The 24,863-nt window shown below is 36.0% G+C and overlaps 1 protein-coding gene across 1 annotated transcript in view; it reads right to left on the reverse strand.

Moving 5' to 3' along the window:
- Window positions 1-11,827: 11,827 nt before the first annotated feature.
- Window positions 11,828-24,863, reverse strand: part of TET2 (tet methylcytosine dioxygenase 2) — a 29,447-nt gene continuing 16,411 nt past the window's right edge. Inside the window, exons 8-9 of the mRNA XM_070948691.1 lie at window positions 16,514-16,874; window positions 11,828-13,248 (exon numbers count right to left, since the gene is read on the reverse strand). Of these exons, the coding sequence (XP_070804792.1) occupies window positions 11,882-13,248; window positions 16,514-16,874 (1,728 nt within the window). The 3' untranslated portion in view covers window positions 11,828-11,881. The remainder of the gene's footprint in view (window positions 13,249-16,513; window positions 16,875-24,863) is intronic.

Raw genomic sequence — 24,863 nt, forward strand, 5'->3', positions numbered from 1 at the left:
TCGCAGAAGAGCATGTAGCCATAGGGCTGGTTACTGCCTTGAAAATCCTCCTCCCCACCATTTAATTAACTTAAATATTAATTTTTATCTTTTTAAATTGTAAATTGTATACACAGTTTTTATGTTTTTATATTGTTTTTACTTGTACACCACCCAGAGTCCTCTATCAGATAGATGGACTATTTTTTTTTTTAAAAAAAATTGATTAAACAAACATTCTATGAATGGAAATGTCAAAACACCTTGGTTTTGGGTACTTTGTAGTTCTCTATTCAAGGTCAGGTATTGTCAATAGCCAGGCACTGAGGCAAATATTTTGTGCCTCAGGCAGTTCTTAGTTTTCAGCCTCTTCACAGTCAAGAACTTCTACTCTTCTACTGAGGGGAGTTAAGTGTGCCAATCTGGTGAACTCCACTTCCAAGCAGGCTAGTAAAGAACTCTAGGAGGCATCATTAGAACTTGGGAATGAAGTAATTTGCCACCTAACAGAGTCACTGCCAGGACAGCAAAGGTTTCTTTTGGAGGCAAATTCTCCAAATAGGACTTTTTGGTCCATAATGGCACTTCTGAAAAAACTGTCTTCATTATTACAAAACGAACTTGCCTCGACTGCCGATGATATAAAATGGTCATGGTGATTTCTGAGAGAATGGGATACCTTGGGGAGCCCAATTATAACTGCAGTAGGAAGAATTTGAAAATATAATTTTGGTTTCCTCCCTCGCCTTCATGTTGGCCCTTGAACAAGCAATGAGTCTGCTTCTTTCAGGTTCTCAGTGGAAAGAACATTAATGGCCTTTTTACTGGCTCATGTCTGTGCCGGTTGAGATTCTGAGATATTTTTTCCCCCTCTGCTTTTACTAAAACAAATGGGTTGTACTTATTTAAAAGCTAACTTTTTCTATACTTATACTTCAAATGATCACACTTGTATTCTTTGTTCCTTGAAATAACAAAAAGCAAAAGCAAAGCGATTGATTTATACTTTCTCTTTCACGGAAATTTAGAGCACAATGCAATCAGGAACAAGGGGAAAACATGGGCTCTTTGTTACAGGCGCAGTGATGTTTCAAATCATAAACTTCACAGTGTGATGACAGGATAGCACAAAACTATTGACAAGGATTGCAAAGTTTGCTGTTCATTTAGAAGTCACTAGGAATGCCTTTTCTCTCCAGCTGCCAAAATAAAAGAGGATGCAGGATAAAGATTGATCGAATCAAGGAAATGCTAGAACAGGAACTGATATAGGAAGTAGCTTTCCATTGGAAGAAAACTAAAAAAAAAAAAGAGAGAGAGAGCAAGCCCAACAAGAGTGAAGACCAGAAGCAACAGACATAAAAATATTGTATAGTTTTGGAATTTCCAAGGCCTAACAGGAGAAAAAAACCCTAACTTATAACCTTATGGAAGAAAACAAGTCACTGCAGAACAGGAGACAGGAAAGTGAAGTATGGAGTATGCCATTAGCCAATAACGAGAATCAATTATGTGCCATACCTGTAAGACTTACACATTTCCATGATGGAGGTGATGAGTGGACTAGGAGAATGATCCAACTTCTATCCCATTATATTTTGGTTTTTAACCCATTTAATCTTTATTTTAGTATTTAATGTTATAAAATTCTGTACTTGCTTTTACAATGTTGTAAGTGGCTTGATAGTGAGATGGGTAACACGTAAATTTAATAAATAAAATAGTAAAGGTATCCATTATTAGTAAAACAGGTGGGTACAAATGAGCCTGGAATGGAAATGGAAATGGAAAGAAGCTACCGCAACATCACTGATTTTGAAGATCTAGGAAGGAAACTCAAAAACCTGGAGCTTTCTTCTGTCCTTTCACTATAATAAGGAACATTGGAAAGGCAAGTGAATGAGGATTTTCCTGTTATTCTCAATTATTTTTGACTTTTTTTCCTTGATAGACTTGGAAAGCTACCTACCACTTCACCTCCCACCCAAAAAGGAGATTTAAAATATATTGAAATCCAGAGACATCCTTGGCAGTAAAGCTGATGCTAAAGGGTTAATCTTTGCTTTGTATTTGGCTGAATATCTCTTAAAATATTTTAATGCTATAATTAAGTCAGGAGAACAAGAAACCTTATTTGGAGTGTGTCTGTTGATGACTAGTTTTCAGTGCCAAATTGCGACTATTGCTTCATTGACATGGCCTATGGAGAGTCATCTACATAACTCTCTTCTAGAGTTCTGAGAGCAATAACATCCTGGGAACTGGCATTTACATATTTAATTATGGTTGATTGGCAAGGAAGAAGATGGGAACAAGACACCTGAGAACTAAGCAAGCTGATTCACTGACACTGATTCACAGAATTTTACAACTTCAGAAATGTGCTCACAAATAAGAACACTGTGACCATTGTTACATTTTGTAATCACAAAGGATTTGGCATTTTTATCCTTGTGGTTTTTATGTGGTGGGCACATTTTAAAAAAATTGGCACAAAAGTTGCATCCCAAATCATTCCCTTTACACGCTTTATGTCCCTTTTGTTGAATCATTTTTGCAGAGGCAATGCCCCTCTGAAATTTAGGGGATAGCAATATTTCACTAGCTATCATTCCAGCCCCTTGCTCTTCATTTAAAGCAAGTCACCTCCTCCCTCATTTTGCTTAAGACTTTATGGATGAGTTTACTAAGCCAGAAATACCTATGTATAAAACCAAGCCACTGAAAATAAAGGACATATTTATCTTAAAAAAATTGATATGATCAAAGTTTTCTTGCATCTCTTATAAGTTCTTTCTGTTCCAAATAATAACAGTGATGCTACTAAGCATCTTTAGTAGCCTTCTCAATGTCAGATTCTTTTAGATAGCATTATCATAATCTCCTTTTAACGACCCCATAATCCCTTGCAGGGTGGAGTCTGGGCAACTAAATGGATCTGACTGGCCGGATGCCCTTCTTGTCACCAGTGCAGAATTATATTCAGCAGATATATTCTCAACGTACCCAGAGAGAGAAATATCTGCCTCTACCTAGGATCAAACTCATAGCCTCCTGATTGTGAGGCGAGAGCTCCACCTCTAGGCCATCGCACCACTCTCAGATTCTTTTAGATATGTGGTCTTCAAATTCCAAAAAGCTCTGCAACGGCCATGAATTTGGGAATTCCAAAACTGATATACACTTACCTGGAGGGAGTCCAATTTGACAAAGTCTATTCCATGGCTCCAATTGTTTCTGGTTCCTTGCACTTCCGAACATTGGGAAGCATTTCTTAATGAGACTAGAATGCTGGTAAACCTAGGACTGGGGTGTCTGTTATTGTTGGACACCAATAGCAAGCAACCACATTTGGGGTATCTCATTATGTTGCATGTTGCATTTCACTCACATAGCTCTTTTATTGTATTCAACAACCAACCTGCAACTCTGCAATTTCATGAAACATGTTCACTTTACCATGTGCTTCTCTAAATCAATCAATGTGAGAGGAAAAGCCTTCCTATCAATCATACAACTTCACTACTTTCCCTAGATTTGATTCATTGTTATTTCCTGTATCCTTTTGTTCAAAGTTCTGCCAGATACCTTCCTAGACATACCCCTAAACTCCCAGTAGTTTCTGCATTCCGTTTTGTCACATTTCCCATTGTATAAAGGAAGAACTAAAAGATTATTCTAATCATCTGGTATAGATGCATTCTCAGTACATATATTAAACAAACAATACAACCACTTCATAGACCAGCAGCCCCCAACCTCTTGGGCACCAGGGACCGATTCTGTGGAGCGAGGTTTTTTGTAGCCTGGAGAGGGCATGGTTTTGCATGCTGCCTTCATTGCGTGAACGGGGCTTCACTTGTTTGCGTGGCCCGGTTTCTAGCATGCTGTGGCCCAGTGCTGGTCCACGAACTGGGGGTTAGGGATCCCCATCACAGACAAACTCTACTTTTGTATTTCTTTAGGCAGCATTGCCACTTTTACCATTGTCCTAGCATTTATAACATTTACAACATTGTCCTAACATTTATAACATAAAAACTTTAATCTAAATTTAGTATCTTGGGTAGCATTTGTTTTGACTCTACTGCTTGATATAGCATTATCATTTCCATAAATCAGACTATGATGGCGTAACTCTTACTTCCTCATAAAAATCTATAATGTATTTCCAATGTTCCTTCAGAGCTGCGGTGGCACAGTGGTTAGTATGCAGTACTGCAGGCTACTTCTGCTGATTACCGGCTGCCTGCAATTTGGCAGTTCAAATCTCACCAGGCTCAAGGTTGACTCAGCCTTCCATCCTTCCAAGGTTGGTAAAACGAGGACCCAGATTGTTGGGGGAAGTATGCTGACTCTGTAAACCGCTTAGAGAGGGCTGGAAAACACTGTGAAGAGGTATATAAGTCTAAGTGCTATTGCTATTTCAATTTCACCTCAAATTACTTCATTTTTAACCTCATTTACTTTGCTAGAAGCTTCCTATTTGATCGCCCCCCTCAACTTTGAAAACAGTATTTTATTTCCATCAAAATAGTTCTGAATTTTCCTGTCTCTTTTAACCTAAACAGTTCCTTGCTCCTTGACTATTTTTTTTTTGCACATTATTCTGCCTTTACTGATTATACAAAATCTTTCTCATTCTCATTTTTTGCAGCAATCACTGTTGTAATATGCAATTTACTGATTCACAACCTCCACTGAGCTTGATTTTTCATACTTTGCACTAGTGTAACTCCACAAACTTTTGTTGCACTCTATAATTATTTTCATGCTGTTCCAAGAAGCTTCCACAGCCTCTTTTTTTTTTGTCTGTTTTCTATTTATCCTGTCTACCTACCTACCTACACTTTTCATACAGGACTTGTGTCTGTTATTACTAAAGTCATTCATGTTGCATCTTTCACACTTCATTTCTATGCTCATTTTTTTCTTAAGGTCCACTTTGGTCACTGTTAAAAAGCAGTCTGTCCCATTGTCTAAATTCTCACCAATCACATAAGTACTCTTCACTAGTTCTCAGAATTTTCCATTAGAAAAAAAAAAAATTTAAATTTACATTCATTGCGGTTTTGTGAATAGATTTACACGTAACCACGTATTTGAAGCAGTGCTGCTTTCCCCAAGCAGATGTCACCAGTGGTGGGATCCTGCCGGTTTAACAATCAGTTCAGTGATCACGTGTTTTGTGTGTACCCACGCCTGAAGTGCACTGTGCGCGCATGTGCAGTTTTGACAAAACTTAATTTCCGCGTTACTTCTGGAGACTAACACAGCTGAGGCATGGCAATCTGCTCTGCCGCGTGAATCAGCTGAGAGGATAAAGGTAAGTAAAGCATGCAGGGGCAGGCGGGCAGGCCCACCTTATCATTGGAGCGAACCGGTTCACTCCCAGCTGATCATCACAGCTACCGGTGTGCCTGAACCGGCTGAATCCCATCCCTGGATGTCACTAATCAGTTACCATTCTAATTCAGCCTTTGGATCTTTGGAAGGCTCAAGCACTTTTTAAAATCTTCTAATTACTGAATAAGTGAAAGTAGAGAAGGATTCAATCTGCCAAGCATGTTCTCAGAGACAGAGTGCATTAAATAAATATAAATTTTATTAAAAACACCCACATTTCAGCATTATCAGGAATGATATAATAAAACAGCTTTTCAAATAACCTGCATTCATTACAATACTTACAATATTTATAACCATTCTCAGATTTTTAATGGACAAAATAAAATTTAAGTGAGAGTAAACCAAACAAATACCCAAACAGCAGAACATAAACTTAGAAATGCACACATAAAAAAGTCAATAATCTTAGTGTCAAACTGTTGGGAGTTTCTCTATAAAAGATAGCCACTATGTTTAACAGTGAACCTTAATGCTGCTGCACATTAATCAAGTTGAAGAAAACAATCATTCAAGTAGAGTTGACACCACTCAGAAACATTTCAAGTATGGCTATAATCAACCTGATAATCCTATACAAGCTACGCTGTATTTGCTTTGTCTTTCTGTCTCACTCTTATGCAAGTTTTCATTAGTATCACAATTTTCATTCACAGGATACATTTCTCCTCCTCACCCTGACATCTCATCCTCAATGAAGTTGTCTTCTGTTTGTAAGCAATTTGGCAAGGGAAGACACAAAGATGCCCTTGTAGATATCTTTGGACATGCACAGGTTGCACTATACTTGGAGTTGACCACTGCATCCTGAAAATGATACTAAATTACACAATGTGTTTCCACTTATGATGAACGTGAAATTATGTAGAATCTACCAGTGACAAGAGTACATAAATTGTTTTGCACAAGGTAGGAACAATTGCAAAGCTGCCTATCATATAGAGGTGTGTCCTTGCTTACCAATGACAATTGGGTCTGGCAACTCTGTCTCTAAGCATTGCAGTCACTAAGAACCATGCTGCCATGCCAACTTAGAACCAAGTGAATAGTTGTAGTTGTTCAGAGAGACATCTTGTGATTGTGACTTGGCAACTTCACTTCCACATTCTCTGTAAATGCAGTGGTGGAAGTCAGTTGTGAAGCTCGCAAATGACAATCATGAGACTGTGGGATGCTGCAACAGTCATAAATGCATGCTGGTTCTGAAGCACCTGAACAGCACCTATTGCATGGATACTTCAATGGGAGGATGTTTACCAATCATTGCAGTTTTGAATGATTGCTAAACAAAGCAGTTGATAAGTAAAGGACTGCCTGTATTGTTTGGGTTTGTATCTTAATCAACATTGCTTTAAGTCAGATAGACCCATGTAAAAAATAATTAAAGTTCAATTAACTTGATAGACAAGTCTTCTAATCCATTATACATTTATACAACAGTGAAGAGAGAATTCTGGTTTATTCAAAGGAAGGAAGTTTCCTCATGGACATTATTTCAAAATGTAACAGCCCTTGCCCATACCAAGGCATCTACTCTACATGTACCTCAGAGCTTCAGTTTGAGGTGACTGTGTAAGATATAATTAATATATTTAAAGTGAGAGCAGTGGATTCATGTAGTTGTAGCACTGCATATGCTTGATCATGACATACTTGATTAAGAATTATAATTAGATAAAACTCAAAGAAAAAAACAAAGAGAAGGCATTGGTCCTGCAAAGGTTACTCTTGATGCAATTTGATAATTCCACTGATATCATTGGCAAATTAATTGTGTAAAACAAGGGTGAGGAACATCTCCAGATTTTGCTGCTCTACAACTGCTTTAGGTGGAAGCTCAGCAATATCCAAAGGGCACCGGGTTCCCTTAGGCATGCTGTAGCTGGGTTGCAAAAGTCTGGATGACAAAATAATTTACTGGATGGAAGCAAGGACAGGCAGAAAACCTCTTGCTGACATGTAGCAATTATTCTAATTTCTGCAGCCCAGATATGGTATGCCCATGTACCTTTGATAGTGAGTGAAAAAAATACGAGTAATTTGTTTCAAAATCAGGGCCTTTACATACAATTACATTCTTATGTATGTATATATATTGCACTGCCATACTTTAGAAATGCCTATGCCTAATGTAAGACCAACTGGGCTAGACTAAACGTTAACAAGTCCTGCATGCTTTTCTTACAGTAGCCAACCGGATGCAAAATATTGCATACAGAATACAAATACTATACTTCTTTCTCAAATGTTGTGTCTCAACAACTAATATTGAGAGATATGCTGCCTTCAACTCTAAAGATAGTCTACAATTGTCATGGCTGGTAGTATTTTCTTGCAGTCTTTTCTCCATGAATCTCTCTGTTCTTTAAACTCTGGCTTGAAAGCCCATGAAATAAAACAGCAATCACAGGTGAAAACATATTTATAGAATTTGGAAAAGGCACAACCTTCTTGCAAATGGTCAGCTGCCAAATACCTATTTTGTCCTCTTGTCAGCTCAGTGCAATCTATCACTTATTTTATATGTAACATGCAAAGGGCGAGGATGTAAAATAAGAAACCCCAAACAGAGTTTACAATATTAAAAATGCACTTCCATTGTCATAAAAAAGAAGAAATGGATTTACTCCGCAAAATTTGCCATCAATACATTTACAAGTAAAAGTTAGAAGCAGAATTAAAAAACAGTTGAGATTCTCAAAAATAAAGTACAATTTTAAAAAAGGGTTCAACAATAATATTTATCAATCTGTACAATAAAATTTTACATACACATACACAGATGATACATTGGCTTACTAAGGAAATTGTGAGAGGATATATCCCTGAATTTTTAGAACAAAACTATGTGTTAAAATTCAAGTTACACTTGCTATCAAGTAGTGAGAATTTCTTTTTCCCAAATATTAGCGAAGCAGAAAATCAGGGGAACATGATATCTAATATAGCTCCATTTAAAATCCTACTGCCAAGTAAAGTTGAGGTATATGACAAGTAGGAACATCATTCAAACATAATTTGAACATAGTTTTAGCACACTTTTTTAGAGAACAGGCCAAGTAGCACCATGATGTGAATTCAGTTCCAAATCCATATATAGATATATATATAGATATATAATATATATTTATATATTTATACATTATTAAAATACTAAAACATTGCTTTAAAATTGTTTACAAGTTACTATACATCTGTTTTGCTTACACTTTTATACAAACTACCAAATTAAAAACCATCACAGCAAGCCAGCTGCCTCTACAGTATTCTCCCCAAGCCCCTAACTTCCTACAGTACAACCCTGTATTTCTTTGTGTTGACTCTTCTCAACATTTCCTAGAAAATATGGGCACATTACACTGAGCAGTGCCATATACCATAACATAAATAATCCATGATTAAATAAAGCAGTAACCATCATCTGTAGAATGCTATGAATCCTTAAAAAATAGCTCAAAATCATGATGAAATGGTCAAGTTTAGCACGTTTTTGTCTGTGACATATATATATATATATATTAAAAACTTAAAATGTGTACTATTTCAGGAAAGAGCTTCTCATTAAAATAGTTAAAATTAATATTTACAATATACCTGTGTGAGACGAGCACCAAAACACGAAGCTTGTATTTTTTAAAAATCCCTTTACCTCTGGTTGAACAGAGTAAATAAAGGATTTATTCTTTCTCTGTTCTTTTAGTGAGTGTTTGAGAAATGGTTTCAGTTTGTGTCTATAATTGGCTTTAAAACTTTCTCCTGCTGTTTGCAGTTACAAATATCTTCTCCCCTTTTCATTTTATATAAATTTGCCCCAAAGATCAAAAGATTGAAATAACAACAATAATAATTTGTTGAACGCTTGTAGAAGTTGAACATTTATGGAACAAGAAATCCGCTGTTATAACAATCTTGATTGGAGCTGTTGCAGCCCTATCTAAAGGATTTACTGAATATTTGGAAACCTTGAATTTATTGAACCTGAATATCTTAATTTTACAGAAAGCCACCTTGCTTGAAACTGGCTCCATCCTTAAGGTATTATCTTAATAATTCTTAAGTTCTTCATTAAGTCTTGAATTAATAAGTTTTCACCAATCTTAGATTATGATTCTAACTGCAGATTACTCTTAATAATCATTGTAACAATAAGTTATTAAATGTATATGCTACCTGACTCCCAGTGATACTGAGTAATATTGAATTTAATATGTATATACTAAATACATTTATTCAAATAAGTTTCTTTTAATGTTACAGTAAATGTCTGGAAAGTTTTAGCACCCAGATAATAGTTTTCAGTGGCAACACAACACCACACCACCACCTAAAGAGCTTTTCAAGCACCGTTCACAAAATATTTTTCTATTGTTTGCTGCTCCTAATCAGATCTTTGCCAAATGAAATGAATTCTGGTGAGATCCAACAAAGCGTATTTAGCATGGAGAAGTAGCAGAATGAGAATTGAGGGCTGCAGCATGAAAGCCTTATTTGTATTTTCCTGATAATCAAGATAAAATGGTTTATCTTCAATAGCTTTATCCAAACAAAAGACCAGTTTCTTTTCTGATTTACAATTCTGTGGGGTATTAAGTCACCAGGAAAATATTTCTCAAAATGTTAGCCCAGAATGGGAAAGGATCTCTTTTTAAATAAGTAGCAGTCATTAGCATTATCTTGTTATGGTTACCAAGAAGCTTTGATTCATGTCCCAGCTGAATTAATCTTGAAAAAGAATATTATTTGCTAGTAATACTTGCTATATTAAAAAAATCTTAATTGAGCTGGGAAAAAATAGACCATGTACTCAGACACAAATTCTGACTGTGGTTGATCATTTGAAAGAATAAAGAAAATATGTAGACCTAGACTGGCGAGCTGATTAGTTGACTGACTAGGATAACTTGCCACAGGAAGACTAGAAGTATGTATTCAACATATTTAATCAGGGATAATTGCATTCCATTTTATGAAATTCTAGTGTGCCTAAAATATAGCTTTTCAACCCAGCTCATAAAATGTGGTCCAGTTCTGAGTTATTAGCAAATCATGGCTTAATGTAACTATGGTCTCCTATATTTAGACATGATAAACTAGAACTGATTTAACTAGAAGATAAAAAGACATGAAATTCTTCCAACCTCCTTGTGCTTATTTTCATTAATTCACATAAAACTAAATCAGAAACAGGCAAAATAAAGCTTGATCGTACCCAGACTTACTGTGTCATCTGAATCTTTTTTGTTAAATTAGGAAGATTATGTTGCATTTTGTAAATAGATAAACATTCTATAGCACCTACAGAACATGGGATGCCAAACACATGATCCTAACATTTCAACTGTTCCTGTAGATAAACCAAAATGGATACATACCCCAGTACTAATCCATGGTTAAGCTTTGTTTGTTTGAAAGATACCCTTGGTTCCACTATTCAACCATTGAAGTGTGAGGATTAATTCTTTGGGGCCTGAATAGGCCAGAGGTTTTCTTAGTTTAAAAAGGTGCCTTTTTGCTTTCATTATTCTAGCTGGCACATTCTACCTGCAGTGCTTATATGATAGCTTTGTTGGATCTTGCCCTTGTTTCATCCAGATTTCCATGCTTTAAACCAGTGTTTCCCAAACTTGGCTATTTTAAGATGCATGGACTTCAATTCCCAGAATTCCCCAACCAGTATGCCTGGTTGAGGAATTCTGGGAGTTGAAGTCCATACATCTTCAAAGGGTCAAGTTTGGGAAACACTGCTTTAAACAATGAGTTGTAGCTGATTTTTTAAAAAAACTTGATGTCAACATAAATGTAAAGGTTTTGTTTATGGATTAAGGAGAGCAGGATCTATTTTTATCCTACCTAGTGCTAATAAAAGACATTAAAACTTGTCTAAATGCTGCAGTAGACACCATTTTTGTATATAGCACCACGTTTTAGAATAGCCAAAACAAATTCAGTGCTTTTGTTGTAAGTGTAGCTATCCTGATTAATATTAATTTATATTAAAATTGTAGCCAAAACAAAAGCCAAACAAAAACAAAAAACAAACAAAATGTTCCATGATAAAAACTACATTTCCAGTAAGCATTTCAGTATAGCATCAGTTGAGCACCTAGCAGAATCTTCAATTTTCTGCAGAAGAAATACTACAGTTTTTCACCATTAAAAACAAAAACTCTTTCTTGCTTCATCTGCTCTTGAGCAAAATGGTTACAGATGTTCATTTTTTTAAATTATGGTCTTTATTTTTACCAGTAGTAATAGCAGTATTTCAGTCCCAGTTGGTTGTTATGTCTTCTTAATTTTTGCATAGGATACTTTGGTTTTAGTTTCGAATTGTTACTTGTGACAGCTCTCCAACTATATGCAGTGGTAAAATTACTTATTTTGCTGGGATGGAGAAGATTTCCTCAAGGACAAGTGAAAAAAAAATACTGTATCTTGCTCTGACTCTATCTAATCTAATCTAAGGGAATAATTATGAGGTAATAAACAAAGGTGACTTTTATATATATCTGTTATAAGGCCCTGTAACCCGTGTAAAGGCATATGGAGATGTAGTTACTGTGGAATTTGTGGTAAGAGACATCGTCCTTTGTGCAAGGGACCTGATAAATCTAAAATAGGTTGGTTCCAGGTTCTCGTTTAATTCAGCAGGCTCCCGTTTTACTTTTTTGCCATGTACTTTCTGAGGCACATAATCTGGACCATACTTCTCACAGTCCTCTTCTTTTTCTCTTGCCTTCTCAGCCATTTTTGCCTCCCACAAAGCCAGACCATGCTTTGGCTCATTCATACTTTTATGTTGGTAGAAGACAAGTGATATCCTTGTAGGGTGATTCCTGTTAGGATTTTTCAATGGGGTTGTAGCGTGGAGTTCACGTTTAGCACACTCTATGAGGATTGATCCATGGGATGGTGCCACTGCAACACCGCCTATTTCTGGATCCAGAAAACTCTGCTCATTGTCTGACCAGACATCATCAGGATCCTCTGCATTGAGCACCTCTGTTTTATTCGCACCTACTTCGGAAGCAGTTCTATTATGGTTAAAATCTGGAAAGAGGTTTGACAGCCCATTAGCTGCCTGACTATTCTTGTTCTGGAGATGGAGTGAATGAGAAGAGCCATTGAACATGCTATGATAGTCATGGGCGAGGTGTGCTGGGGGATACAGATGATCACCATTTTTATTCATGAAGTCCACACCTGGGTTATTTAGATTAGATTTCAGCCTGGAAGTGATGTCCATAAAAGGGTTATCAGTCTCATGCTGGGCGTAAGTTGGGAAAGAACCTGCATGATGAACATTTGGTCTAAAGGTGCATTTGTTGAAAGCATCTACTGGCACATTTTGGTTTCCATAATTCAAGTACCTGTGCCCAAAGTCCTGATTATTTGCAATCCTATGCTGATACAACGTATGTATTGGAGGTAGACTTAGTTTAGACAGAGAATCTTGGCTCTGATACCTAAACAAGTCCATATGCTGAGTCTGAGCAGAATAGGAATTGTAATAAGAACAATTGTCTATTGATAAGCTTCCATTGCATGGATAATGAGGATACTGGTTATTTTGACCTAAATGAATAGAATAGGGATTTATGAGACTGGAAGAATTCAAATAAGTTCCTGTAGGTTGTGATGAAGTTTGGTAGATATTCATTGGATTGGATCCTCCATAAGGATTGGAAGGAAGTGTAGAGTTTGAATATGGATTAGCTGGATTAGACAGACTCATATAGAGATTGGTAGGATCAGAAGCAGAGTATAAATTGCCATGATTTGACTGAGGTTTAGAAGGGAGAGCCTGGCATGGATGTTGGTAAAGTTGCTGTTGTGACACAGCTGATCCTGAAAGATGCAAAAGATCTGTGCACAAGAAAGAGAAGGAAAGAGCTTTAAGGTTGAAAAAAATATTTATCATTTGTATAGAATTAATTCAATTATGGAAAGATGTTGCCCAATCTAGTTTTTATGGAGGAGTTTGTACAATTGAATAATGCCACAAATATGAGATATGGGAAATTACTATAGATCAGATATGAATGTTGCGGGCATCTTTCCTCTCTGGAAAAAAAAATAGCCTTGAAGAATCAGGCCAAGGCTCAAATATTGACACTATTTTGTTTCCCAGATATCTTAGGAGGGCTTGGAATCAGGTGTGAAAAAATAACACAGGTACTCATCTGAAACATGTATTCAAAGCCCTTCTAGAGATGTGCAATAGTTGAATTCTGATGTAAGCAAAGGTGCTTTAAATCTGGCATTAGTATTGTCCTTGTACCTGTTGGCAATTTTTTAAAGAAGCCCTCTCTTTCCTTGGGTATATAGTCAAACAGGCTCAGAGAAAGGATAGAAGGAAGCAGTAATAGAGTGCAATCAACTTTTACACTCCCTTGTTCCCTCAACTCAACCATGTATTTTCTGGAGCCTGCACAATTACTTGGTGCTCTAAGAGCCCAGGTAAAAATTTGACTCCTTTAAGCTTCTGAAGGTACCAAATATCAGATCTGAAGCACCTTTGTACATTTTGTTCCAAGTATTGAACATTTCTACTTTTATCTTTAAAAGGCATTCAATGATCAGTCATCACTATGCCTTATGAATTCTAAATGGTTAACTGTACTAAAAAACATTTCTTTTGTTTATTGTAAATCCCATGCCAATCAGCTATATTAGATGAGCTCTGCCCCAGGAGCTTTGTGAAAGTTAACAAAACAAAATAAAAAAACCCCTCCTTTTCTATTTTCTCGGTGCCATATATAATTTATACACATTGACATGTCCCCTTTCAATAACAACAAAAGGGTTTCAAATATTCTAGTCTTTTCTCATAAAAAAGTTCTTTGAATACCTTGATGGTTTTGATTGCTCCCTTCTGTATCTCCCCCCAAACATTATATACTTTTTCAGTTATGAGTGAAAAAACTTTCTTAAACTGTCTACTGTTGACGTCACCCCATTCCTAAGAGGTCTGTAAGGGGCGTGCATAAGTGCACCAGCGTGCCTACCATCCCTGTCCTAATATTTTTTTTTACTTACTCTTTTCATGTATTCAAATTATGTTTATACTTTTACTGTTATCTTATATATGCTAGACAAATAAACTTATGATTATGATTATAATCCCCAGCATAGATTCACCCCCCCCCCCAAAGCGGCTACATATTGTGTCAACATCTTCATTCAGCTATCACTTAACCCAGACAAGACACTCATGCCGTCACGGTTAGATTATTGCAACATGCTCTACATGGGGCTACCCTTGAAAAGTGTTTGGAGACTACAGTTGGTCCAGAACGCATCCGCATGAGCTGTTGTGGTGCACCTAGATACACCCACATTACACCAATTCTCCATGAGCTGCACTGGCTCCCTATTGGTCTCCGGTCACAATTCAAAGTGTTGGTTATTACCTTTAAAGCCCTACATGGCTCAGGGCCAGGTTATCTTCGAGACCGCCTTTTGCCGCATAGCTCCCAGCGACCGGTAAGATCCCACAGAGTTGGTCTCCTTCGGGTCCCATCAGCTAAACAATGCCAGCTGGCGGGCCCGCGGGGGAGGGCCTTCTCTGTGGCTGCCCCAGCTCTCTGGAACCAGTTACCTCCTGAGGTCCAGACCATCCCCACCCTATTGGCCTTCCGAAAAGTGGTGAAGACCTGGCTTTTCCGGCAGGCCTGGGGCCGTTGATCTCTCTCTTGTGATCTGGCAAGATCCAGACATGAATGGCGTGAATGAGTTTTTAATGTTTTTAATTTTTCAATGTTTTTTTATAATTATTTTTAAAATGTATTGTGAGCCGCCCTGAGTCTTCGGAGAGGGGCGGCATATAAATTTAATTAATTAAATTAATTAATTAAATCAACAGTGCTCCCAAAATCTTTTTTCTTGGTTAGTTGGGACCCCATCAATATATATGTTAAGTAAGATTTTTGTCAAAATATGCATCATTTGGCACCTCTTTAAATTGCATTTGTCATGTGTTTGTCCACCCAAAAGATATCCTTCTTAAGTTCTTTATAGACACTTTGTTGGAAACCCTAATTCCTCAGCATCTCATGAATATAGAAGGGATTGGCTGCAGAAAGAAAGTTAAGAATTTGCTTTCTGTCCCTTCTTTATCTTTTACATATACTATACTTAAAATGATTGCTGATCTAAGGAGTTATTTCTCTCCTCTCAGCCAGTTTTCCAGTCATGGAGGAAATGTGGATTGTCCTTTTGGTAGGATGTAGCTAGCTAGGTGATAGACTTTTCCTGTAAATAGATCTCCTTTCTGTTTTAGATATAAATCTTCTCTGGCTAATTATTGTTGAAATCAAATTCCTACTGTAAGGAAGATACATCCAACTCACTTTTGGGTTTTTTTTAAATCTTGAGTAGTTTAATACCATCAGCAAATTTGGCCACCTCACTGCTTATTTAAAAGAATCATTTAAAAGTTAAAAAGTACCAGTTCCAACATATATCCCTGAGGGATTTCTACTTGCGTAGAAATTTGCTAACATTATTATACATAGAACATTGTTAAACACAATTGAGAAAAATAAGAAAACATTTTGGTTCATTAAGAGAAGAACTGATTCCATGGACTCAACTAGATAAGTGCATTGGAACAAAAAAATGCTACCAATGCATTCATGTGCATATTTTAAAATTAAAATAGCAACCACCCCATAGTTCAATTTGATCAGAACAGCAATTATTTAACCTTCTTCTTGTATAATGCTCTTGGACTAAAATCAACATTCCTCCTTCTCCAGTGTAAATGTACTGTTGCTTGCTCTGGAATGAAAGGCCCACTGATTCCAATGCAATTGACTTTATATCTAAACATCTGGTTCTAAATAAGCCTCTCATTTTGCCATAGATTCTGACATTTTCACATGCAAACAACAAAGTGAAAGCATTGTGATTCAACTCAAGTCAATGATTCTGTAGCAGGGTTTAAACCTAGACTGGTTGCTTAATCACATATTGGGGAATAAATGACATGCTAAGACATATATGCCATTTTCATACAATTTTATTTCAACGTGATCCTGTCTCATATGTCTCATGTTCAAAGTACAAATAGCCCATATGGTACATGTGACAGAGCTGACATCATAGCTAATGCCTACTAAAAACATACCTGCTAACTGCTTGCTATGAGCTGATGCTTCTGCATTGACCTGCTTTTGACGTGCTGAGGCTGGTTTTTCTCTCTCATGTTTGTTAGTCCCATTTTCCATGGAGGCCAGCTTCTCTGTTGCTGCTTTCTTGGCTTCCAACTTTTTTTGCCGACAGGTTTTTACAGGTTCAGCCAGCATCCTTACTTTTCGTCGAAAAGAACTAAGAACCTGGATGCTACCATTTCGCTTTTTTTCTTCCTGACCTTCGGTGCTTCCAAACTCATCTACATTGGATATTTTATACAAGGGTAGCACATGCAATTGTTCATCTTCTGGTGTTTGGCCAATTTCACGATTGTCTTCTCTGGTTAGTGTGCAGACCTGTTAAAATAATATGACGGAAGACACATTTGGACCGACAAATGACGCAAGGTTAAATTTGGCCTACAAACAATTGTGATAATTCATGACCTTAAAGTCACAGTGTTAATTTTTCCTGAGAGGCAGCTTGTCAAATTAAATTATACCTGGATTATTTTTAACCATAAATATTCTATTTTTCAATAGTTTTTCCAGGGGTCAATAACCCATTAAAAACAACAACAACAAAACTCTTTAAAAATATAACAATCTAAAATAATCTAGACCAGGCAAGAATGTTTTGTGGGATTTGTTCTCTAGAAAAGTCCATCATTTTCATTACTTTTCTCCTTTAAAAAAAAAAACAAAACCAAACATTTAGAGGTCAGCGAGCGCCACCTAGGGGCATTATGGACTCCATTTTGTCATCTTTATATAAACATCTTTATTCACTACTATTTTAGTAGTAGTTTTAGTACTACTTTTATTTTACTTTATATAAACATCTGTATTCACTACTATTTGTACATTATGTATGTTTGTATAAAATGAAGGCTTTGGCATCTTTTTCATGTTAGGAGCACCTAATATTCCTGAGAAATAAAAGTTCCAGTGATAAAATTCATGAACTGATGACACAGCTTTGGGAAAATATTGGTGAGTAAATCCACAAGGAATGGATAAAAAGAAGAGAAATGGAGGATGCTGATATGGCCAAGCCAAAGCCCAGATCTAAATTCCATTAATATGCTGTGAGGTGATTTGAAATGGGATGTGCATGCAAGAAGTCCCTCATAAATTGCACAATGGAAAAATTCCTGCATGGAGGAACAGAAATCATCTCGGCAGTTGATGTCATAAATTTTCATATATAAAAAACCTTGCAACTCGGGGTTGTTTCTTCCAAATATTAGAGCCAACTTAGTTTTTCTACAGAAGTAAATGGCATTATCTTTTTTGTTGAATAAATAATTGCAAATAATTTAATGTAATAAATAATAAAGTCAATTTTTCATGTTTTTGTTCAGTTGTGCCACCTTTACTTTTATATTTATTTATTTATTTATTTATTTATTAAATTTTTATACCGCCCCCTCTCCCGAAGGACTCGGGGCGGTGAACAGCCAAAATTGAAAACACACAATACAAATATTAAAATACATTAAAACAGAATTAAATTATCTTAGGCTTCTTGAATATGCTGCTTGAATGGAAGTAAAATATTGATATGTCCACATATGTTAAAATTGAAAAAAAATTTTTTTACATGAGGTGTACTTCTTTACATACACATTCACATCAGCATACAAGTTACTAATCATTGCTGAAGAGGGAATGGTCTTTTCAGTTTAATCCTATTAAACTTCTGTTAATACAAAACAAAAATTAAAATATGTCAATCAATAAGGGAATGATTGATTGCAGGATTTCAAATTTGTTGATCAATCTAGAAGTAGCACTTTGGGAATATATCTAGCAACCAATGCTCAAGAGATCAGTATTGTATTCCTTTTACATTGCCTTGGGAAATGACTAATTTCACCTTAGCAAATGAATGGATTTCTCAGCTTTCTTCAGCCAGCCCACCTAAGAGAAGGAACTTAAAACAAACCTGAAAGAAGAAAATGGCAAACCACTTCTATATGGCTTTCAAGAATAATATATGGAGAAATTTGGAAATCATATAATGAAATTGTCACGTCAGAAGAATTCCTTAATGGAAAGAATGAAGTTTCATGAGTAGGTTTAGAAATGACAACATGGCCATACCAAGGAAGTCTGTTTATCTCAAGTGCTAGAATGAGTTCCTCTTTTTAGAATGACACATACAACTGGAACATATAACAAAAGAAGTATTAACTGAGGAAATCTTGCAGAATTGCCTAGGTGGAAATTAAGCATATCTAACTGGATATTTTAGAAATGTGAAACTTGTGGATCAGAATGGGTCTTATTAATACTTAAATAAATTTGTGTTTACTACAAACACAATGATAGAAGGCACTAAAAAATTCTGTATCAAATATAAAATATGTTAAATGCTGATACAATGCATATGATAATATGCTGGCTTATAAAGCAGTCCCTACATTAGAGACTGTAGTTTGCATGTAATGGAATGAGCAAGTTTGTGCTACAAATAGCATATTGGCCAAAACTGGTTAATTCTGTCCATTACCATTAGTAGAGAATGTTGTACAAGAAATAGATATGACTAAAATAACCTTGACTACACATTCTTTATTTAACTAAAAATGTTATGTGAAAGTTTTAATTAAGGATCAAATGGCAGTGGAGAATCTATTATCCCAACAAATAATAACTATGGTATAGTTATATTGCATGTCTATAAAACTGTGAAAAAGAGGGAGGATGTAATTGAAGAAGAAAATTTGATTTTGTGGATCAAAGTTGATATATGCAGACAAAGGAAGCCGTAGGCTTAAGTAGGAATGAAAGGAAAAAATGTATCAAAATGTAATTCATCTAGATTGTTGTGTATATGGAAATATGAATCTATAGAATAATATATGGAGAAATTTGGAAATCATATAATGAAATTGTCACGTCAGAAGAATTCCTTAATGGAAAGAATGAAGTTTCATGAGTAGGTTTAGAAATGACAACATGGCCATACCAAGGAAGTCTGTTTATCTCAAGTGCTAGAATGAGTTCCTCTTTTTAGAATGACACATACAACTGGAACATATAACAAAAGAAGTATTAACTGAGGAAATCTTGCAGAATTGCCTAGGTGGAAATTAAGCATATCTAACTGGATATTTTAGAAATGTGAAACTTGTGGATCAGAATGGGTCTTATTAATACTTAAATAAATTTGTGTTTACTACAAACACAATGATAGAAGGCACTAAAGACTTCCGGTTGGTGAATCCCAGCGAAATGGCGCTGTGACAGCGATCGCTGCTTGCAGTGCCACTTTTTTGTTGCGTTTTGGGGTCCCTTCGAGGCGTGGGAGCTTGGAGAGCTCCGCGGACGATAGCGGGGTGTCAGCAGGCAGAGCGGTGAGGAGCAAGCACTCTCTGCTGGACCGACTACCGCTGTCAAACTAACGCGGCGCGTCTGCTTTAAATGGCAGACTTGAAGCTGTGATAGCCAACAAAAGGCAGGAAGCAAGAAGATTTCGGTGAAGTTGGTGCCTATTATCATTCGTACTACTATCCCTTAAACACGCTCGGAGTGAGTTCAATTGGATTGTGCTGGCTGCGTCTGATAAGAAGGATCCTGGAAGGAATTGGCGGCGATTGTGAGGTTGGAGGAGATTGGTGGGAGATGAAATCGCAGACGTGCTGGTGAGACTGAGGACACTTTTAGAAAGGGAGACGGAGCCTTCAGTGGATTGGATTGATACTTTGTTTCGAGCAAACAAACTTTGGAAAGTTAAGAGTGTGGAATAGACTAATTGAATAAAGGAACTGGATTTTGGAAGTGCGGTAGCTGTCAGGACTAACAATAAGATTGTCTCGAGCTGAGAGACTGAGGAGCACTTGGGGAAGATAACGTGGCTGATGAAATCTGAATGACAATGCAAATGGAGAGTGATTGAACTTAAGAGCAACGCGAAGCAGATCATACAGCAAAGCGTGCCTGCTGCATCATTGTAAAAGAATTTTTTTTTATATTTTTTTTTTTGGTTGCTTTTCCCTTCTGCTCTTTTATGACTGAGAGAAGTTATTGAGCAATTAATCAACTAATCAATTAATTAATCAACGAGTTGGGCAAATAACAACAACAAGAAAAAAAAAACATTAGAAAATTTATATATCTTTAAGTATATATCTATATTAATATTATATATATTACATATTCCATTTTAGATAATCTTAATTAATTGTGAACTTATTTAAAATTTATTAAGTACTTTTTAGATTTTTTATTAAGGAATTTATATACGCTATAATCTTTTATATTCTATAATTGGATTTTTCCCTTTCTTCTCCTCCTTTCTTCTTTCAATTATTGATTCTTAATTTTGATTAGCTCTTTATAACTTAAAATATTGAATATTGAGATTGCATAATTAATGATTTATATGTGTACTTAGATTGCTCAAGAGATATTAGAAAGTCACCAGTGCTTAAGTGTTAAATAAGAGTAGGTAAAGATAATTTGCTTAAGTAGTGGTAGCAGGTGAGAGGGTTATCTTAGTTCAAATTAGTTTAACTATTAATTGATCAATAAGTGACTTATTACAAGATAGGTTTGTGCAATAGATAAAAATTTGAATTATTGATTTATTGTATTACTAAACAATATTGAATAGTGGAACGGAAGGGAACGATTTAATATAAATTCATTTGATAGAGGCAGTTAAATATTGGTGGATGACAATTTGGAAAAACATTGAAAATATAACAAGAAAACAGAAAAAGATATTAAAAGAGATGAGCTTCTCATCCACGGTGACAAAAACAGGAAAGAAAACATCCTCAAATCCCACGATCACAACGACATCACCTGCTACACAGAAATTGACTGAAGGTTTCTCAAAAATGGAGAAATCAGGAATGCTACCCACAATGCAAGCAATGCAATCAACATTGACAGCAATACAGGACACGATGATTATGTTACAAGAAAAAATGTCTAGTAATCATACTGAATTGAAGACAGATATTAGGGCATTAGATCAAAAAATGATTGGTATACAGGAATCGATACAAACTAATACACAGAAGATTAAAAAGATGGAAGTTAAAATGGAACAACAGGAAAAAAATTTAGATACGGTTGACCAAAAACTGATGGAACAGAACAGGGAATTGGCAGACTCAATTACCCAATTGGAAATGGATCGAGCCTCCTTCTATCTCCGTTTCCAAAACATTGCGGAAGATAAGGAAGAAGATCTGTGCCAGGTGATGGCAGAATTAATTGCTGGGGTGTTGCAACAAGATAAATTGGATATTATAAAGGAAATTGACGAGGCGTACAGGGTCCAGACAAATTATGCACGAAGAAACAAATTGCCAAGGGAGGTGCATATAAGATTCGCAAGGAAGAAGGTAAAGGATATCCTCTATAGTGTGGCAAGAGATGAGCCAATCATGTATAAGGGAAAGGAGGTGATTATACTTAAACAAATCCCAAGGAGGGTAAGGGAGATAAGGAGAGATTATAGGTTTTTGGCTACTCAATTAAACAAAAGGAATATTCTCTTCAGGTGGATTTTACCAGAAGGCATGTGGATCACATGGCAAGGGAATAAAGTTAAGATAGATAGCTTAGTAGCAGCTCAAGAGTTCCTGGATCAATTACGAGCGTCTGAAGAGGATCAAAGTAGTAAGGAGGAGTTAGAGGCAGAAACATCGAAAGAAGAAGTAACCCAGCAGATAAGAGAGAAAGAAGGGATATCGAAGGAAAAGGAGGAGGAAGATAAGGATAGTAAGGAGACAAAGAAAGACCAAAGTCCACAAAGAGTCACACGTGCCAAGAAGTATTAGGATAGTATACAAAAATTAAGAGATGGATGATTGGAAATTGATATCGGTTAACGTAAATGGCCTAAACGATAACAAAAAGAGGAAAATTTTTTTTACAAAATTAGCTAAACAAAATATGGATATAGTGTGCCTTCAAGAGGTCCATATTAAAAAGGAAAATCAAAAATATTTGGAATATAAGAAATTGGGGAATCTTTATGCATCCCTAGCTGATAAAAAGAAAAGGGGAGTAGCATTGTACATCAAGAAGGAAATAAAAGCCGAACTAAAATATGCAGACCCGAAGGGAAGGGTATTAATGGTGGAAGTTAAAAGAGGCAACTGTCCAATCTTATTAACAGCAATTTATGCCCCGAATGAAAACCTAGGAGACTTTTATAAAAAATTAGGAGAGAGATTAAGCATGATGGATAAGAGCAAGATTTGCATAATTGGCGATTTTAATGGGGTAATAGATTCAAATAGAGATTATAAGGGGACCAAAGGTAAAAAGAAAAAGAGGAAAAATTTACCAAAACCATTCTTTGATATGGTAGAAGAATTCAATCTAGTGGATATTTGGCGGGTTCTGCACCCATATCAGAGGCAGTATACATATTATTCTAATCCTAAGAAATCTTGGTCTAGGATTGATATGATGTGGATAAGCAGAGATATAGGGTTAGATATTAAGTCAACAGAAATCATGCCCAACATTTGGGCAGACCATAATCCATTAGAGGTTAAATGGGAATGTACGCACAAGAGAAGAAATACAAGATGGAGATTAAATAATCAATTTCTAAAGGACAAGCAAAATGTTGAGAAAGTAAAAAAAGAATTAAATTTATTTTTTGAAGTAAATGAAAAGGAGGCAACATCTCGAGGTATCATATGGGATACAATGAAAGCGTACGTAAGAGGACTAGCAATATCGTATAGTGCACACAGGAATAAGGAAAGAAGAGAGAGGCAGAAGGCACTGATAGAAGAATTAGGGAAAGCCGAGAGGGAACTACAACATAAACCAGATAATAAGGATGTTAAAGAAAATTGGATGGTTATACGGCACAAATTAAACGTAATAGATCAAGAGGAATTGGCGTACAAAATGAAACGAACCAAACAATATTATTTTGAAAATGCAAACAAACCGGGCAGGTGGCTGTCCTATAGGTTAAAAAAAGAAAAAGAGAAAGGCATAATTCATCAATTGGAAGACCCGGAAGGCCACCTCAACAATAAACAGGAAGATAAATTGGAGATTGCCCGAGAGTATTATGCGGCTCTGTATGCGGAAGAACAAATTCCTAATGAAAAGGTGGTCCAATACTTGTCAAAAGAAAGTCTTCCAAAAATCGGGGAAGAGGATAAAGAAATACTTAATAAAGAAATAACGATGACAGAATTAAGAATGGTAATATCAAAACTTAAAAAGAACAAATCCCCAGGCCCAGATGGACTTCCAGGGGAATTTTATAAAAATTCGGATTTGGGAGAAATTTTGTTACCAAAGTTGTTAGAAATTTATAATGAGGCCCTAACAGAATCCAAAATTCCAGAATCATGGAGAGAGGCGTATATTACTCTCCTCCAAAAAGAAGGAGAAGACCCAAAATTAATTAAAAATTACAGACCGATATCCCTCCTGAATACGGACTACAAAATCTATATGGGTATTTTAGCAGGAAGGCTAAAAATAATTTTGAATAAATTAATACACAGCGACCAAAATGGATTCCTCCCTGGGAGGCAAATCAGGAATAATACAAGGATGATAATAGACATATTGGAATACTATGAGGAACACCCGAACAAAGAAATGGCATTGGTCTTTGTCGACGCCCAAAAGGCATTTGACAATCTTAATTGGCAATTTATGAAACAACAAATTATCCAAATGGAATTCGGATCAAATTTTGTCAATACGATATCCACAATCTATCAAAAACAAAAGGCTAATATATTACTGAATGGAGAACTAACTAAGGCTTTTCAAATTAGAAAAGGGGTCCGACAAGGGTGCCCTCTATCCCCACTTCTATTTATCTTAGCACTAGAAGTATTCTTGAGAAAGATTAGGAACAATAATGAAATAAAGGGTCTGACAATTAGAAAAGAGATATATAAGACACAGGCATTTGCAGATGATGTGGTATTAATCATGGAAGAACCATTAGAATCAGGCACTAAAATTCTGGAAGAATTGGGCAATTACGGGGAGGTAGCAGGCCTTAAATTAAATAAATCCAAAACTAAATTATTAACAAAAAATATGACGGAGGCAAGGAAAAAAGTACTGGAAGAATCAATGGAGATCCAAATCGCCAAGAAGGTAAAATACCTGGGGGTCTGGATTTCATCAAGGTGCTCGGCCCTTAGAGAGGATAATTATTTACCATTGATTAGAAATATTAAACAGGATCTGGAAAAGTGGGGAAGACTACAGATATCATTATTAGGCAGAATCGCGGCAATAAAAATGAGCATATTACCCAAGTTATTGTATCTATTCCGAACGGTCCCTGTTAAATTAGATAAAAAATTCTTTCTGGAGCTCAATAGC

Source organism: Pituophis catenifer, unplaced genomic scaffold, assembly GCF_029215685.1.
Source record: "Pituophis catenifer annectens isolate HBS135680 unplaced genomic scaffold, rPitCat1.0.hap2 SCAF_8, whole genome shotgun sequence".
Taxonomy (NCBI): domain Eukaryota; kingdom Metazoa; phylum Chordata; class Lepidosauria; order Squamata; family Colubridae; genus Pituophis; species Pituophis catenifer.